The sequence below is a fragment of the Zea mays genome, chromosome 8, assembly GCF_902167145.1.
Source record: "Zea mays cultivar B73 chromosome 8, Zm-B73-REFERENCE-NAM-5.0, whole genome shotgun sequence".
NCBI lineage: Eukaryota > Viridiplantae > Streptophyta > Magnoliopsida > Poales > Poaceae > Zea > Zea mays.
The window spans coordinates 25,444,873-25,464,700 of NC_050103.1; the positions used below are offsets into that span (position 1 = coordinate 25,444,873).

The 19,828-nt window shown below is 41.4% G+C and overlaps 1 protein-coding gene across 1 annotated transcript; it reads right to left on the reverse strand.

Annotated features, from left to right (window-relative positions):
- Window positions 1–12,390: 12,390 nt before the first annotated feature.
- LOC103634975 (uncharacterized) lies at window positions 12,391–12,938 on the reverse strand. The gene is made up of 2 exons (XM_035961639.1): window positions 12,833–12,938; window positions 12,391–12,750 (listed from the first exon to the last, which is right to left on the reverse strand). Exons 1-2 carry the CDS (start codon window positions 12,881–12,883, stop codon window positions 12,391–12,393), a joined length of 411 nt encoding a protein of 136 aa, XP_035817532.1. The 5' UTR covers window positions 12,884–12,938.
- Between the last annotated feature and the right edge of the window lie 6,890 nt (window positions 12,939–19,828).

The window sequence follows — 19,828 nt, forward strand, 5'->3', positions numbered from 1 at the left end:
TTTTCGTCGGTACCGACGAAAATGACATATTTTTGTCGGCTCCCCCAAGGCCGACGAAAATAGATGCTCGGCTTGGTATTTGCGTCGGCCTCGGTGGCCGACAAAAATAGGAGCTTTGTTTTCGTCGGCCCCGGTGGCCCACGAAAATAGCTGGCGGGCACGACGAGGGGCGGCATGGCGATGGGGCACGGCGAGGAGGCGGGCACGGAGAGGGCCGGGCGTGGCAAGGGGCGATGCGGGGATGGGGCACGGCGACGAGGCGGGCACGGCGTGGCGCGGCGTGCGTGCGTGCGGGCGGGCGGCACGGGCGTGCGGGAGGCGCGGCGAGGGGAGTGCAGGCGGCGCGACGGAGCAGCGGAGCAGCGGCGGCGCGGCGTGCGGCGGCGCGGTGATTCAAAACAGCGAAACGAGCGAGAGAGAGAAGCTGTGGTCGCGCGACCGGGATGATTTAGGGCCTCTATTTTTGTCGGCCTCACTAAGGCCGACGAAAATAGCGGTCGGTCAATGACTTATTTTCGTCGGTACGGCCCCGGCCCACGAAAATACTCCACATTTTCGTCGGTTACGAGGCCGACGAAAATAACTTCCGTATTTTCGTGGGCCTCCCAACGAACATATTCCCCGGCCCACGAAAATACTCCACATTTTCGTCGGTCACGAGGCCGACGAAAATAACTTCCGTATTTTCGTGGGCCGGCCGACGACAATATCCGGGCCCATGAAATTTTATGCGTTTCCTGTAGTGCCTACGGCCCGCATGGTTTCACGGTGGACGAAGAGAGCTCCATTGAGCAATTCAGGGCACTCCGGTCAGCCTCCTCGCCACACCGCGTTACGGACACAACCGCCAGGGTCAGGCAAGCCCCCCGGCTACAGATTTGGCCATGAGTAGGAGGGATTGTTGGGATTGCCCATGGCAGCCCGATCCACATCTCGCATCAAGCCGTTAGTGCCCTAGGCGCCGCGATGATTACCGCCGAGGAGGGACGGGGAAACAAGGGGTAGCAAGGGGGCCGATTTTATCCCCAAGAACGGATGGAGTCCGACTAGGCGCAGATCGAGGTGCTGAACTCCACCATACTAGGGAGTTTGTTGCGCGCACGAAGCTCGGGAGGTAGGCAACAGGAAAATCGGAGTATTCCAACGACCGTTCTAGAAGAAGATTCTACCACATGGGACCCACACGTAAGTGAAATACCTTGGCGCACTCAGTCATGGGCCAGGCGGGTAACACACTGGGCCGACGCCTAGGGGTTTGGCTAGGCCGAGGACAGGGAAAGGGGCCCAATGTTAATAGTAGAGCATTTTTTCCTTTTATTTTCTAGCTTTCTATTTTCTTCCTTTTTCATCTAAATTTATATTCCGAATTTTGGTTTGAAATTTGCACACACACAATTTGAAATGCTCAAGCAAATAAAACTCCAGCATGAGATGCAAGGTAAATTTTATTTATTTATTGGTCACATGACTATTTTAATATTCTTAATTGATTATAAAAGAAAGGCACTAATAATTTCCTAAGGTAAAACAAAATCTAAATTCTTATTATTTATTTATTTATTTATTTATTCATTTTATTATTATATTTTTTTCTTCTACCAAAAAATTGGGCTTTACGATGCCCCGTGGCCATCAGATCCCTAATGAGCGGTTGAGATTAGATCAACCCATACCCTTCACTGCGCTTGATGGTGTCCGTTGGATCCTGACCAATGGGCTAGATTAGACCATGGCATACCTCCTTCGTTGATGGAATCAGGACCGTAGATCAGGTAGCGAACGTGTAGGATTAAATCGGCCCTCATTAAAATCCAAACTTTGATCTCCAATCCCGCGGCTACCGTTTCATACCGGTTCGGTGATGCGGGGATCTGATCCATGCCGTCGGTTTTTAATCGGATGGCTAAGATGCTCGTGTACCCGTTAGCCATCCCATTTTACAAAAGATACCCTAGGTTCTATAAATATAAACGCGTCATCCACTATCACATAAAGATCACCACACATAGATCGTTCTTCTTACAGACTGCACCCTGTCTGTTGGGGACTTGTTCTCAAATGCTAAGAGTTAAGAACAAGGCAACATAAAAAATGTTAAATATTAAAGTCCTTCGTCCTTCAAGACATTATATCCCTTCGGATATAATGAGTTCCGGACGAAGGTTGTAAAGGAGAAACCTTTGTAAGCACAATAAATGATAAGGAAGAATTCATATATGAAATACGAAAAAATAATATAAACATTATCATCAACTTATTTTTATTTGCATTACCATATCCAGAATAACAAATTATAAATGTACCTTCGGCTTGACGGAAAGTAAGAGTACAGGCGTGATGCAAAAAGCGAATGCCAAGTCAGCGTGAACAGTACGGGAGTACTGTTCATCTATTTATAGGCAAGGGACACAACCCATATACAATTACATCCATTCCCTTTACATTTGCGAATAACTCTATAGTAATTCTTCGAGGTCTAATTTGCCTTTTCATCTTTAAGTCGGTTCCCCTTTTCTGCTATCATGCCGAAGCTTTTCTGCGCACAGCTTCGTGATCATCTGGACCTTCGTCATAATCATCTTTCGTCTCGTTCAGGCTTCGTCCTGACTGTGTTCTTGTATACTCATGATCCGATTCCGAAGATACCTGCTCACATATTTCACTTGGAAAACATTGTCAAATCATGTTTTTGAGGACCTTCGGAAGCCGAAGGCCCCCAACAGTAGCCCCTCGCAATATTAATTTGCTAGAATGATAAATTCATATTGCGACATGGACGAAGGCCTTAAGCCGAAGGTCCGAAAAAACACCTTCCCTTTGCTAGAATAGCAACAGTCATTGACATGCGGGACCCTCCAGTTTTCAACGCACTAGGTGTATAAATAAGAGCTCACCACGAGTTTATTTGGCACGCTTTCTTGCCATCTGCTCCTGCTCACTCGACTTTTAGCCCTTGCGCAACAACACTTGCTTGGCTTTTTAAACTTTTAAGCTTGGTTTCGAGAGCACTTTCTCAGCATTTTCGAAGATGTCTGAAGATAAGAAAGCTGTTGCTGAATCGAAGCTGAGCCTTTCTGAGGAGATGCATCTCGGCTTTCTTCAATCAATAGCAAAGACAAATACAGAGAAGATTACTAGGGAGATTTTAGAGGGTTTATCTGAAGACACTGGTGACAGTGACAGTTATGATGTGGATAGTGGTGGTGAAGATTCCGAAGATCGACCTTGGCGACCAAGCCATGCAGTTTTTGGGAAATCAAGTATTAATCAAAGCCATCTTGTCAATATGAGGGGTAGATATTTTCGGGACTTGTCTATTGTGAGGGCTGACGAAGGAGAGAAAACTTGTCCGACTCCCGAGGAGAATGAAGTCGTAATATTCCGAAGCTTCTTAAAGGCTGGACTTTGGTTTCCCTTGAGCAGTTTTGTCGTGGAAGTTTTAAAGATATTTGAAATCTGCCTTCATCAAATTACTCCCGAAGTAATCATAAGGATGGGCATCTTCGTATGGGCTGTGAAGAGTCAAGGTTTGGAGCCAAATGCCAAAAGTTTCTGCAACATACATGAGCTATTGGATGAGACAAAACCCTGGGGTAAAGAGTAGTATCACAACAATTTTGGCTGCTACAGCTTCGGTGCCCGATCTGGGTCAAGTTGTCCCATGCCAACCTTTTGAAAGAGATGGCCCGACGACTGGATGACGGAATGGTTTTATGTGAAGAATGATTTGAAAACACGGGAATATATTAAAGATATCATTATGCGCCCTATCTGGCAACGCTTCGGCCTCCGGAGACCGAAGGTGGAAATGGATGAAGCAGCCGAAGAATGCCAGAGAGCCTTCGGCGCAGTTTGCTCTTTTATTGGGACAAGGGATTTGATGCAAGAACACATTGCCTTCAGAGTATGGCCACTTGCAGAAAAGTGGGAAATGCCAAAGGAAACCGTCAGGGAACCTGACGAAGGTGGACTAGTTAGGCTAAAATACACATTCAAATACGGAGATAAGTTCGTCGAGCCAGATGATGACTGGCTGAAAAGTATTGAGGCCATAAGTGATGAACTGTTTGGATCATACTCGAAGGCCGAAGAAACTGCACTATCGGCGGCCTTCGGAGGCCGAAAGAAGAAAAGACTCAACCGAGTATTTGATGCAATTGGGTTTGTCTACCCTGACTACCATTACCCAACACGAGGTCAGAAAAGGAAAAATACTGCTTCAGCGAAGGAAGTTGCTTCAGCCGCTCCTAGTGAGCCAGGGCCGGAGAGGAAAAAGATAAAGGTTCTTACGCACCGGCCACGCTATATTGAACCGGCCACAGTGCCTGAATATGTCGGTGAAACCTCTTCGGCCACCAAAGCCAAGGAGCCGACCCCCCTATCGAATGTTGAAGAGCCAGTCATAATGCCGGAAATGGAGAAAATAGAAGAACCGAAGGCTACAGAAACAAGGACATATGAAATTTTAAGTCCTTCAGCAAAAGTTGAAGCACCAAGAAGCCAAAAGGGTCCATCAATGACCCCCAAAAGAAAAAGGATGGTTAATGTACTGGATGTTTTGGAGACAATAAAATCTTCAAGCACTACTCCGAAGAAAATTGTTGAAACCTCCGAAGTGCAAATTGAAACCTTTGGTGCCGAAGCTTCAAAGCACCAAGCTGAGACTGAAGCTGGGCCTTCAGAGCCCGCCAAGGTGAAATCCTTGGAAGCCGAAGAAATAGAAACAGCAGAACAAATTTGGCTGAAGAAACTGGCACTGCCGCCCCCGAAGCATTTTCCGAAACTTTCGATTATATTTTACGACATGCTTCGGGGAAAAAGTTGACTGAAAAAGAAAAGCAAGAGGCTCAGTTTTATGCCCAAAAACTGAAATATCCAAAGGGGGCATTGATATTCAACGGCAGCGGAGAAGAAGACTTCTTGTATTGTCTCCCTGACAACAAGGAGATTTCTGTCTGTCGGGAGATGAGCAAGAGCTTCGGATTCCCAACATTAGAAGACGGGCTCTCGGTGTTATCAAAAGACGAGCTGGCCGACAGCTTGGCGTACAATAGCTTAAAGGTGCGAAAATGAGGTCTTTGTATTATTTCTTAAAATCAAAATTTTTCATTTGCTTAAACTTATTGACACACACACAAATTTTTTGCAGGGCCTTATACTTAGCAATGCCCTCAGGGCTCAAAAAGATGCTGAAGACGAAGGGTGTGTTATGGCCCTAAGCAACCTTCGTTCCGAAGTAATTGAACTAAGGAACGAAGGTCTTGAAAAAGATAAAATATTACATTCATTGATAAATAGAATAAAAGAAGACGAAGCTACTTTTAAAGCTCAAGCTGAGGCTCAGAAGCGTGAAATTGAAGATCTTCGAAAACAACTAGCCAGAGTTAAAGAAGAACGCACACTTGAAGAAACAAAACGAGAAATCAGTGAACAATGGGCCAATCATTTGGAAAAAACGTTGAAGAGCTTCGTGCATCTAAGAAAAGATGCTATGAAAAATCTATAGAATGTGTTAAGAAAGTAAGAACCAGCTTCGCCAGCGTTGGCGCTTTCTCAAGTGAAGAGAAATTCATAAGGGGTGACCCCGAAGGCCCAATTGAATGGATCAGCTACGAAGTTGAAGCCTTTGAAGAAATTTTGAATAGTCGTGGAGACATATGTGCCTTCTCGGGTGCCAGGGGGATTGCTACCATTTTGGAGAGGAAAGGCTGTGACCATGTGAAATTCTTGGCACAATCCGAAGCCGCCTTATCCTCTGAAGATATAAAAGACCCCTCGGCCGAAGCGAGCCTGGTCGGTGGAAAATTTTTCACCGACATCTGGGACAATGGTGGCCGGGAAATGGCCCAAGAAATTATACGAAAAAGCGAAAAAGACATTCATGACGCTAGAAAAGTAGCAGAGGCCGCTGAGAAAAGTGCGGAGCTCGAAGGGCAAATAGGTATTGACTAGTGGTTTTTGGCTCTTTGTTGTAATTTTTTGATTTTGAACTTGTTTACGGTTTGTAATAGTAATATAGCCGTATCTTCTCCTCCCTCAGAACCTGCCGAGCCATCTGCGGACCCCCACACGAAGGGGGACGACGAAATTAGGAAAATGGCCGAAGCCATCATGGATAAAGTTGTTGATCAGCTACTAAACGAAGCTGCAGAAGTAGTTCTAAGGGAAGATTAAATGCTGTTGTAAAAACATCTAGAATGTAATGCTTGTTGAGAAACATGTGTAATATTTTGTAACTTTGAATGTAATATATTAGCTATTTATGGTTCTATTCTTTATGATGCATGAAACTTCATATACATACCGTTTTTGAGCCTTCGGCGAAAAAACACCTTCCCTTCTTTTCATGCTTCGTAAATAATATCCGTGTTCTCATAAAATCGGTAACCAATCAATAACCAATAGATCTTTTCATTTCAGAGTTTGACGAAGGTATAATTCCTCAATAACTATTTTTGTGCCCTGTCACTATTTCTTCGAAACAATCTTCGAATATCAATACTGAGACCCCCTTCTTGCGTTGTTGATGCAATATGATGTATGATGTTATGATATGCAAATGATGTAATGATGTGATGTTATGCAAAATGATATTTACCGAAGATCGACGTTTTTCCACTGCAAGCCTCCCTTAGGAGCTTCTTCGCCTTTTACTTCAGCGGAATCAACGTTTATTTTTCGCTATAAGCCTCCCTTAGGAGCTTCTTCGCCTTTTACTTTCAGCGGAATCAGCGTTTATTTTTCGCTGTAAGCCTCCCTTAGGAGCTTCTTCACCTTTTACTTTCAGCAGAATCAGCGTTTATTTTTTGCTATAAGCCTCCCTTAGGAGCTTCTTCGCCTTTTACTTTCAGCGGAATCAGCGTTTATTTTTCGCTGTAAGCTCTGCATTCCCTTCGGAATGACTTTTGAGCAGAAAACTTACGCTGCGCTCCCTTAGGAACGACTTTTTGCTACTTCGAAGAAATTATATTGCGTTCCTTAGAACAAATTTTTGATAATTCGAAGGTCTTCCTTGCCACCATAAATTCTTATGCTTCGGCAACTTAAGCCTATGGAGAAGATATATTTTCATTATGGTAAAAAGCAAAACTGTTACAAGAAATTGAAAACGACAAAAAGCACTTAAGCCTCCCATAATTGTTCCTTATTAAAAAGAAAATAATACTGAATGCGAAAAGCTGCTGTCGGGGTAGGATATTTGTCAGTAAATATGCTTCGACTCTGGCACAGTACTATTGAATGTGCGAGCTTCGGACTCTTCTCTGAAGTCCCGTTGGAGGTGAGTGTGCTGACTCCCTTCTGGCTGCTGGCCTCATTGCGTTGGTGGTGGAGGTGGAAGCTGTTGCCAAGATGCCTGAGGTTGGCTTGCCGAAGCAACAGAAGCTGCAGGGTGGTTGCCTACATACTCTGGAATGTAAGGCGAATGGTATGAAGCAGTATGCATGACTTGCTTCGGCTGACTCTGTTGTGTTGCAGCTTCTGCTATCTCCTTTTGCTTCTGGATGGTAACATGGCACATCCTGGTGGTGTGGTCCTTGTCCTCACCACAGAATAGACAATAAATTTTCCTGGGCTGATCCCCAAACCTTCCTTCGAAGCCCCTGGCGCCTCTGCCCCTTGGAGCTGGCGGCCGGAAAGAGCTTTGCTGCTGCCCCGAAGCTTGCGAGGAATACTGTGGCCTCTGTTGTTGGCTTCCTCTGTCATCACTCTGAGTAGAGTTGTGAATTGACCTGACGTGCCTCGGGTGGATTCTTCCTCCGAAGCCCCTGGTCATTTCAGAGAACCTGTATGCTTCCTCCCTTCTTTGGCGGAAGTCATTGTCAGCTCGAATATACTCATCCATCTTTTGGAGCAGCTTCTCCAAAGTTTGAGGGGGTTTCCTGGCAAAATATTGGGCTGAAGGTCCCGGCCGAAGCCCCTTAATCATGGCCTCAATGACAATTTCATTGGGCACCGTTGGTGCTTGTGCCCTCAGACGCAAGAACCTTTGGACATACGCCTGAAGGTATTCTTCGTGGTCCTGGGTGCACTGGAACAAAGCTTGAGCAGTGACCGGCTTCGTTTGAAATCCTTGGAAACTGGTTATCAGCATGTCCTTCAGCTTCTGCCATGAGGTGATATTCTTGGCCGAAGAGAGGAGTACCAGGTTTGTGCAACACTCTTGACAGCCATGACGAAAGACTTTGCCATGACTACAGTATTGCCACCATACGAAGATATGGTTGCTTCATAACTCATCAAGAATTGCTTCGGGTCTGAATGTCCATCGTACATGGGGAGCTGGGGTGGCTTGTAAGATTGGGGCCAAGGTGTAGCCTGCAGTTCTGTTGACAGAGGAGAGGTATCATCAAAAGGAAAATTTCCATGATGGAAATCTTCATACCAGTCGTCCTCGTTGTAGAAGCCCTCCTGATGAAGCTCTCTGTGCGGAGGCCTTCGGTTCTGCTCATCTTGAGCAAGATGACGAACTTCTTCAGAGGCTTCGTCTATCTGCCTTTGCAGGTCAGCTAGACGAGCCATCTTTTCCTTCTTCCGTTGGACCTGCTGATGGAGCATCTCCAAGTTTTGGATTTCTTGATCCAAGTCGTCCTCCTGTGGCGTTGGACTGGTGGCCTTCCTCTTCTGGTTTCGGGCCTCCCTAAGAGAAAGAGCATCCTGATTGGGATCCAGTGGTTGCAGAGCGGCAGCCCCTGTTGCTAAAGCTTTCTTCGGCGGCATGACGAAGGTTGATGCTTGCCGAAGGTGTTCAAAAATCAAAAAATGGAAGTGAGTTCACCGGAGGTGTGCGCCTGTCTGTTGGGGACTTGTTCTCAAATGCTAAGAGTTAAGAACAAGGCAACATAAAAAATGTTAAATATTAAAGTCCTTCGTCCTTCAAGACATTATATCCCTTCGGATATAATGAGTTCCGGACGAAGGTTGTAAAGGAGAAACCTTCGTAAGCACAATAAATGATAAGGAAGAATTCATATATGAAATACGAAAAAATAATATAAACATTATCATCAACTTATTTTTATTTGCATTACCATATCCAGAATAACAAATTATAAATGTACCTTCGGCTTGACGGAAAGTAAGAGTACAGGCGTGATGCAAAAAGCGAATGCCAAGTCAGCGTGAACAGTACGGGAGTACTGTTCATCTATTTATAGGCAAGGGACACGGCCCATGTACAATTACATCCATGCCCTTTACATTTGCGAATAACTCTATAGTAATTCTTCGAGGTCTAATTTGCCTTTTCATCTTTAAGTCGGTTCCCCTTTTCTGCTATCATGCCGAAGCTTTTCTGTGCACAGCTTCGTGATCATCTGGACCTTCGTCATAATCATCTTTCGTCTCGTTCAGGCTTCGTCCTGACTGTGTTCTTGTATACTCATGATCCGATTCCGAAGATACCTGCTCACATATTTCACTTGGAAAACATTGTCAAATCATGTTTTTGAGGACCTTTGGAAGCCAAAAGGCCCCCAACACTGTCCTTTCAAGAAATTATGGTCATGGTCCTAGGTACACCAGCAGTTTAATCCAAAAATAATTTTAGTAGAAAAATAAATCCAAAAACTTGTATAAATCATAGATCCTTCATTGTAACTCCGATTTGATCCGTTTGAATTGTGTTAGATTCATAATAATATCGCCTGTACAGCATGACACTAACTTTTATCACACCCCATACTTTTATTATTAGAAATTTTTCTAACCTATGTTTCAAAGATTAACTCCTCTAATCGAAGTTTACCTGTCCATAATTATAATTTGATTAAAATATGATCTCTAGTCAAGTTATAATTAAAAATTAAAGTTGAGTTAATTATTTATAGAATAATCTCTCATATGATTTATACTAACCAATTTATAATATAGTTTAATAGTTAAGCCACATAGATCTTCCATAAATCGTACCTCCTTAACCGTAACTCCGATTTTAGTAGTTCTCGCACCTACGATCTCGTAGTGACGCGTAGAATATTTTTATGCAGTAAGTTCTTATGTTTGGTGTGATGTTAATGTTGCCTATGCCATGTTTGTTTGTATTGCTACGACTAGCAGTGAGGTCACTAGAATCTAAAGATCATCCTGGTACCTGGAATCTTGAGTCTCAGGCAAGTTATGCCCTTGATCACTTCTATTTACCCAATATTGTTCATGTTAATCATTATGATCAGCACGAGTTAATTTTGATGGGACCCAATAGGTTACCCTAGTTTGACTATCTTTATGCCTTGTTTACCACTGAACTTTTGGGTAGTACTTGTTAGTGCTTTATGTGGATTTGGGCATTGAGATACACATTATTCATGATCATGCTTTTATTATTAGTTTGCTATTTATTGTTCATGATAAGATCATTATGTTAATTGGAACATGGAGCGACCACCCTGGAAAACAGTGCTACCACAATGGTGGTATGGGACGCCCTTGGCTGACTAATTAGGAAAGCTAGTGGAGGACTACCTTATCTGAAAGGGGCAATGGCAGTAGGGGAGTGGTCAGTGTAGGGAGGTCCTTTGGTTGATTTTGCTGCGATGGCGGTCTGGCGAGGGATCCCTACATTGGAGCTTCCTAGAAACTATAGCGGGTTTTCTGAAGCTAGTGGAACTTTGTAAAGGCCTCGTAGTGTTACCCTGCCTCGCTTCCTTGTTAGAGGTGTATGAGATTCATGACCCCTTGGCAGATGGGTAACATGACTTGTGGGTAAAGATGTGCAACCTCTGCAGAGTGTAAAACTGGTATATCAGCCATGCTCACGGTCATGAGCAGCTCGAACCCTCACATGAGTAATTTATGGAACTAAACTTAATTTGTCATATGCATTACATCGCGGGTGTTGTTACCAATTTTAATCTATTACTTATTTGGGTTGGTATCTACTTACACTTAGTAACTGCTAATAAAATTTTGACCCACAACTTGGTGAGCAATGCTCAGCTTTAATCATCCTCTTTGGTAAGCCTTGCACCTCACATGAGCTCACACCTTTGGTGAGTTCATGCACATTATTACCCACAACTTGTTGAGCGATGAACGTATGTGAGCTCACCCTTGCTGTCTTGCACCCCTCCCATAGGTCAAGAACAGGTACCGCGGGATGAGGCGCATGGAGGATGCTGTGACGAGTTCGTGAGTGGTCTAGACCGTCGTATCCCAGTCAACTTTGGGTTGCTGGATCGTTGTCTCCATATGATGTAATTATTTCTTTATTTTGTATAGAAATCCTATTATATAGTAAAGATGTGACATTCGTTTCTGTACCATGAGGTATCATATGTGTGAGACTTGGTCCTAGCACACTTGGCGATTATTTCGTGCCCGGGTTTTGGACCCCTAAAATCCGGGTGTGACACATGTTAAGGACGAAGAGAATTAAATAGCCTAATATTAAATGACATTATATAAAAGTATCTAAATAAGATGACTCTTCATATACTAAAAGGCACATTGGACAGTCCGATGCAGCATGGTTACCGTTGGTCGAGCTGATGTGGTTGGCGTCGATTGCGTAGTTGACCGTTGTCGCAAACACGGGGCTAACACACCGGACCAGATAGTCCGGTGAATTATAGCTGGCGAAGCCCTCGCCAAACTCGAGAGTGGCTTGTTTGGCCGACTGATTACACTACAACCTTCTATGCCTTCTGTGACATTAACATTACGTCACAAACAACAATATTTTTGTCATACCTTACATGTTGGTGACGTCATTGTGACAAAAATTACATCGTCACAGAAGGTGCGTGTTAAATGGAGTACTATGACGAATAACAAAAAAACGTCATAATAGTTTATGACACAAACTACAAACGTCACTACTTCTATGACAATCGAATTCGTCACTAATTATGTTTAAATATGTCACAATTCATGTAGTCGTGCCTTGCCACGTGGCTGATTACGTGGCGAGATGACATGGCAGTTGACGTGGCAGGTGATGTGGCAAAAATGTTGTGACTATTTCATTCGTCACAAATGTTATGATGTGGCATGCCACATGGCAGATGATGTGGCAAAATGATGTGACAAAAATATTTGTCATAAATATCAATGATGTGGCAGCTGATGTGGCAATATATTTGTGACGATTTTTTTTCATCACAAAGTACGATGGCATTGTAATATATTTATGACGGATTTTTCACATAAGGCGTGATGAATTCATAGCGTCATGGTCACATGCTAATAACCAAAACATTGAATTTTTAGTTCAACATTCACACAATTCATACAAGAGATACTTTTATAACTTCAAATCATATGATTGTAGATCATGTAACTTAAAATACAAAGGAAATCCTATAACTTCAACTCAAAGTATGAAAGTTTAAACATATTCCAAATTTATAAAACCTGAATCCAAAACTAATATAATTTGATACTATAGCAGACTTAAGATGGGGGCACTTGGCTTCGATTGAAGCTCAACAGTTGATGGAGGAGACTATTATTTTCTTCCATCGATCTCTTCATATTGTCCATGGTCTCCTTTGAGGCCTGTGCCTGAGCCTTTAAGGTTTCTACTTCTTCCCGAATTCCATCTTTTTCTAGCCTCTCAAACTCCAATTGATTCTGAAGTTCTTGAACCATTGCAGAAACAGTTGTTGTGGAGCTTTTCTTGGAGTTATCTCGCAGACCAACATTCTGTAGAAATAAACTGGAGCCCCCTAGCACTTCAGAAACAACTTCCATAGGAGACTTCTGCTGTTGTCCATCCTCAACTGGTGTTGTCACCATTGCTTCCATGTCAACCTATTATAAATATTATTTGTTAGTATAACATAGTCGTAGTTGTAATTTTTCAGAACAAACATAAAAGAAAACGAGTACTCACAATTGCTTTCTTTACATTTTCAGAAAAACCTTTCTTCTTGCTGCAATGCATGTCCTTGAAAAGATCTATTGCACTCGGTTCAGCATCCTTATATTTCTCTTGTTTCTAATGTGAGGAAATGAATCTGGTGAGAATAGAGACCTTGGCACATAATGTACAAGTCAGATTTATAAATTTAAATATGACGTATATTGAAGGTTGAACATTTGTTAAAAGATTTACAATACATTTTAGATATGGACAGTACTAAATCGGTTGAATGAAATAATAATTCTAGTAGATATATGAGCAGTGCTAATTCATCATCTAAAAAGAGAAAAGACAGTGATGGCAGCAGGCTACTTTCTCTATAGCTTGGCATTGGGTTGCTTTCTCTGCAGTAGTAGTTGCAATGCAGCCACAATGAACAGAGGAAGCAAACTCCAATAAATAAAACTAGAATACATATTTGCTACTGTTATCAAAATGATCTATAATTTACAACATATAATTGTGGACATATTGATTGAAAGCTAGTCAAACTTCTTTGAAGGCCTAGGAAACTGCTCTGACATCCAATGATCATTTTCTTACCAATAAATTAGGGGACAACTTCATGAGTAAATAGAGATGTTAATATTGAATTTATTGGCAGCAGTAAACAATCAGAGATTTGGCAACCATGTAGTTCAGTAACCAATGATGATTTTCTTACCAGTAAATAAGCTTTTGCAATATATGACTGGGATCCTGTGCATTGTTGATACTGTACTTTTTCACGATTAAGTTTATTCTTCATACAACTATCCTGTACATTAAATCAACATGTTAGAAATAATATGTACAATAAGTAGTGTGAAATAGTATAGCAGTTTTCAGAGTCTACATTAGTTAATTATTGCATTGGTTTTCTCTATGTGCTACTTTATTTGATGTTTTTAGTTATGTTGCAGAATCTGAACTATATGTACTTTTATTGGGTGCATTCACTAAGGATGGTGCAAAAGCTAGATCAATGTTCCATTATCTAAAAGGTAGACACTTAATGTGGGCATAAATTAGTTGGGACGAAATGTCAAAATAGGAAAGGTAAAATTCATAAGGATATCCATGATTTCACTTCAAACAATAAAGATAGTACAGTGCAATATCTTCACTATTATGTGTGCCTTCTGCCATTACACCGCTATTTTGTGTCCTCCTATTTTTCTCACGATCGATAGTGTGGTATCGAACACCATCAACAATACATGCTGAATAAATTCTTATTCGCATATCAGGTTTACATGACAAAGCGAATAGATCAGAACAGACATCTTCTCCTTACGCATGCCAAAGTGTTCCAATCTGTACATATCAAATGTGTATACAATGAGAAAAATTTCAAGTAATAAAGGATTACAATGAAATATAAAACATGTTCTCACATGGTTTTTAAACCAGGAAGAAAATTGTTTTTCTACTTGTTTTTCAACATCAGGAAATCCTCCCTCATTCTGTAACTCCTTTCTGTATAGACTGTAAAATATATTAAAATCATCATTTAGCATGCAATGAATACTAAAATAACAAGAGCAAGCAAGAGGAATAATGGGAATACATACTCCATATATGGATCAACCTCTACACAGTTGTTAAGCACATACCAAACCATCTTATCATAATCCTTATCTAGATATGTAATCCTTGGGGCTCCAAGTAATTGTACTCCATGTTGGAAAACAGATATACCACCCTTACTCATATCAACATGCTCTCTATTCCTTCCCTCACAATTGTGTCTTGTCTCAAGATCATCAAAATACCTTGAAGATGCATGCAAACATTCGTTAGCAACATATGCTTCTGCAATTGAACCCTCAGGCCGTGCCATATTCCTCACAGAATGTTTCAAGGTGTATAACCTCCTTTCTACGGGGTACATCCAACCATATTGGACTGGTCCTCTAAGTATTGCCTCATCAGGTAAATGTATCGACAAGTGGAGCATAACATCAAACAATGAGGGGGGGGGGGATATTTTCTCAAGCTTGCATAGGACAATTGGGATATTCTCTTTCATTTGGTGCAGAACATCTAATTTAAGGGTCCTAGCACATAGTTGCTGGAAGAAGTTACCTAGTTCAACAATTGCTACATATATTTCATTGTTCATTATTCCTCGGAGAGCAGCTGGTAAAATCCGTTGAAGTATGATATGGCAATCATGAGTTTTCAAGCCTTGGAGGTTGCATCCATCAGCAGTGATGCATGATGCTAGGTTAGAAGCATAACCATCTGGAAACTTTACACTTCTCAAAAAAACATAAAATGCTACCTTTTGATTTTTATCCATTGTATAGGGGGCATGAGGAACCACATAGGAACCTCCATCATGCTTCAAGTGTAAATCTTTTCTTATGCACATGTCTTCAAAATCAAGCCTTGCATTAATACTGTCCTTTGACTTTCCTGGAAGAGCAAGAAATGTACCAAGCAAAGACTCACATATATTTTTTTCAATGTGCATTACATCAAGGTTATGGCGCAGCTTCAAATCTGTCCAATATGGCAAATCCCACAGGCACGATCGTTTCTTCCAACATTGACCATCATTTGCATCTCGCTTCCTCTTATTGTTGTTTGGATGTTTCCCTGGTTTAACTTCCTTGACCCTTTCCAATTGCTGCATCAACTCATTGGTACTAAATTGATGCGGCTTCTCACGTTTCTCAATTTGGCCATCATAATCCTTCTTTTTCCTCCATGGATGGTCATGTGGAAGCCAACGTCGATGACCTATATAACATATTTTATTTCTTATTCTTTTAGAGCAAGGATCTTTGTCACAATGTACACAAGCATAGTATCCTCTTGTAACTCTACCAGACAAAGTGCTCAAACCAGGATAGTCATGAATACACCAGATTACAGCAGCATGTAGATCAAAATCCCTTTTACTCAATGCATCAAAAGTAGAAACACCCAACCAAAGTTGTTGTAACTCATCAACTAGTGGTTGTAGAAATACATCAAAATCTTTTCCCGGACATTCCTGACCAGGGATGAGTAGACACATCATGAAGTTCCATTGCTCCATACATACCCATGGAGGAAAGTTATAAGGGATAGCAAAAACTGGCCACATACTGTAAGAGGAGCTCATTTTGCCAAGGGGATTAAAACCGTCTGTGGCAAGCCCAAGCCTTATATTTCTAGGATCTTCTCCAAACCAATTATGTTTTCTATCAAAGTCTTTCCATGCCTGACCATCAGCTGGATGGCTAAGCTCATTTTCCACTTCTTTCCTCTTCAACTTGTGCCATTGTGCATCCTCAGAGTTTTTTTTCTGAAGCAAACATCCTCTTCAATCTAGGAATCAAATGAAAATGCCGCAACACCTTCTGAGGGCTCTTATTTCTTTGTTCACCATCTTTCCATCTTGATGAACCACACACTGGGCACTCATTATTTTTTGCATAATCCTTTCGAAACAAAACACAATTGTTAGGACACACATGGATTGACTCATATCCAAGTCCCAATGCTTTAATAAGTTTCTTAGCTTCCTTATAAGATGTTGGTACAGAACAATGTGGGAAAGCCAATGACAACAACTTTAGAATAGCAGAGAAGGCAACATTACTGATCCGGTAACGAGATTTGATATGAAGTAACTTCACTACAAAAGAAAATCTTGTGTATGATGCACCTGGGTGAAGTTCTTGCTTCATCTCATCCAATACAACTGCAAACATAGAATTTTGTGCACCTCCCTCTTCAGCTCTGAAAAAATCTTGTACCATATCAGGCAATCTATCTTCAGGGTTTTCAGGCTCATTCATACAAACATCCTCATTCATACTATAATGTTCATGTAGATGGCCAGCTTGTTCACTCAGTTCAGCATCCAATTGTTCTTCCCTATGATGTATCCACGTAGTGTATGTGCTCGCCATTCCATGAATATATAAATGATCCTGTATCTGTGACTTAGGTTTGGCAAGCCGATTCAAACACTTTCTACATGGACATAGTACCTCCTCACTATCATCAAATCGCTCTGAAATTAACTTCATAAAACCCCTCACTCCTGTGATATATTGCTCGCTAAAAAGCCTACTGTTGATCCAAGATTTGTCCATCTACAAACACAAAAATTTAAAAACACATGTGTTAGATGTATCTTGTTCATAAATTGTGCAAAAAATAATTATTCAACACTTCGGCTACTCATATTTGTGTTTCATGGAATCATGTTTAGCATGGCTAGATGCTCGTATCTGTCTTTCATGGATACTAGTGTCTAAAGCGCGCTCAGCGCGCCTTTTTTATATATTTATAAATTTTCTGGATTAGTTTTTCAATATACTTTGGTGTATCAATGTGTTCTGAATTTCTTAGCTTTTTTAATCCATTGGCTTGTACCAAAGGCGTTCCTTGCTCTTTTTTAAAGCAATTACATATTATTAGTAGCTATTTTAAACATGTCAGCCTCATGTTATTCTTTGCGTTGAAAACAGAAGGATGACATTGTATGGAGAGTAAGTGATGGCGAACCAATTGGAATTTATGGATGAAGATTTTGAAACTTACTTATCCCCTGAAAGCATAAGGTAGTTTGTGTGGCGCCTGATGCACTGTAGCTTGGCTGTTAAAATGAACCTGAAGCGTATAGTAGTTCTAACTGACATTATTTGCCTGGTTTGTAAACAATGTGATGAAGGTGGTTACTGAAGTACACAGAAAGCAAAAAATCCTGCATCAACTAGAAATTTGATGATAGGTAGGCGTCTGTGGGCATCTCCTCTGTCAGATTTACAGAAGATTAAGGACCTGAAGATTAATGGTGACAACACCTTTATCCAAGCTAATAGCTCTGAAGCATGGTGACAACTCCTTTATCTAAAAAGGATTCTAACCTGCTCCGCCATCGATCAAGTGCCATGCGCTGAGCCCTTCCTAACGAATGGAAATTTCTGAATTGGATAGTCACAAAACCCTAACAAACAGAAATCCCTGAACAGAGAATGCATGGTGGAAGATGGTAGGTAATACCTCTAGCGAGTAGCAAGATGAACGCGTGCGCAGCAATTGGGGATGGAGGCGCACGTCGTGGTGTCTTTTTTCCCCAAACAATTCTTCGTATGAAGGTCTCGCGCGCGCAGCAATCTGGGATGGAGGCGCACGTCGTGGTGTCCCAAACAATTCTTCGTACGAAGGTCTGCTCCTGAAGATGAAGACCAACAGCCGACCATATATGAAGACCAACAGCCGACCATATATCATAATTTCGACTCTATTGTAGTGGTTTGGATCATTATCTGTATTTGTAACGTGTCAGGTTTGAATCTTGAACAGACGTTTTTATTTTTATTTTTATTGTTTTTTAAAGTATTTTTTGAAACACAGCACCGACACATGCGTCCAAATATGCACATAATACTTGCGCATGTAAAAATAGATTTTAAATTATTATTTGTATTAAAATAATAAAAGTTATGACGAAACATGATATGACACACTATATCGTCACAGTTATGGCATAAAAGGGTATTGTGACGATTCACTCTTATGACAATTCAGTATTGTCATTAAATATCGTCACAATGGTCTGATTCTTCCAAATTATGACGACTTTAATGACGAATATTTTTTTGCGTCACTATGTTGGGTTAGCTCTCAGAAAACGTCATAAACAGAACTAATTTGTGACAAATGTGTGTGGTGTCATTGTATATTCGTCATAGAAGGCATAAAAGGTTGTAGTGTTAGCCCGGGTCCGGTGCATACCGGACAATCCGGTGCAACCCAGACTAGCTCATGTTTGGCCAAACTTTGCCAAATGTCTTTTATTCAATTTCGCTCGACTTCAAAAGTTTCCTAGCACTTAGATAAACATAGTTAGCAACTAACAATTGTCTAAGTGTTAGAATCGTATCTTTGTTCCTTCAATGCAATGGGATTTGCAATATGCTCCAAAATGCATTTTTCTTATATTTCTCAATTTACCTTACAAACACATGTACTCATGCTCATATGTGAAGTTGTTAGTCCATAGTAATGTGTTGAGCATCTAATCAACAAAACAACTAGAAATGGCCCATGGGCACATTTCCCTTTCAGTACTATGAACTACAATCAAGTGTAGAGAGCTACACCTACTACTAATTGCACGGTACCGAACGGAAGAGACTCTAGTATCTATAGATGTAACCTATCATATATACATGATGAGAGGTATGCGAGCGGCGTGTGCTGGCGAGGAATGTAGGTAGGGGTGATAATAGATCACGATCCAAATGTTTGTTCACAATATGTCAGGACCCTTAATAAATTTTTAGTTAAAAATGAATATAAATAAAGTCCGATCCTAATTTGCTTCGATCTTTAAATTATATAGTGTGGAATTTAGAACCCATTGCCACCCTAGATGCAGTCAGTCAATGCTTGGCATGAGGAGTGAACAAGGAGAGATGCACGTACGGAAAAGCGATGAAACGGTGATTGCAGTTCTTCCTACAAAGGCTGCCCAACAGACTGCACATACAACAGTGCAAAATATTGTTTTGTACCTTTTACACTATAGATAGATTGTATTGTTTACATAGCGGAGTTTGAAATAGCAGATTTAATGAGTAAGACTGCTCGAGATAGCTTAATGAGGGTTGGATCACCAACTCACTTAGAGCAACTCCAAGAGATTGCTAAAATATTGATTCTAAAAACCTTATTTTGGGGGCTGGTGAAAAAAGGTAAAAAATTCTTGACGCCACAGCAGTATGCTAAAACGTGCACCCTCAAAAATTTGAAACGTTCTACGTGGGCCAGCTTGTTGTAAATGGGCCTAGGGCTGCCAAATCTTAAACTTCAACAACTACTCTTACGCTCAGGTTCTGTTCGATTGTCAATTTTGTTTGTCCCTGCGTCGTTGGAGACAAGAGCCAGGCGTCCAGCACATGCGTTGTTGCATGGTACATACTTGGACATGAAGCTTTGCTCAGTGTTTGTGCACCAAGCATGCATTGGATTTCACTT

Coding starts and splice junctions, on each gene's coding strand:
- LOC103634975 (XM_035961639.1), bottom strand. CDS start 12,883: ATGCATTGCAGCAAGAAGAAAGGTTTTTCTGAAAATGTAAAGAAAGCA. Junction 12,751..12,832: donor AAAATGTAAAGAAAGCAATT/GTGAGTACTCGT, acceptor TATTTATAATAG/GTTGACATGGAAGCAATGGT.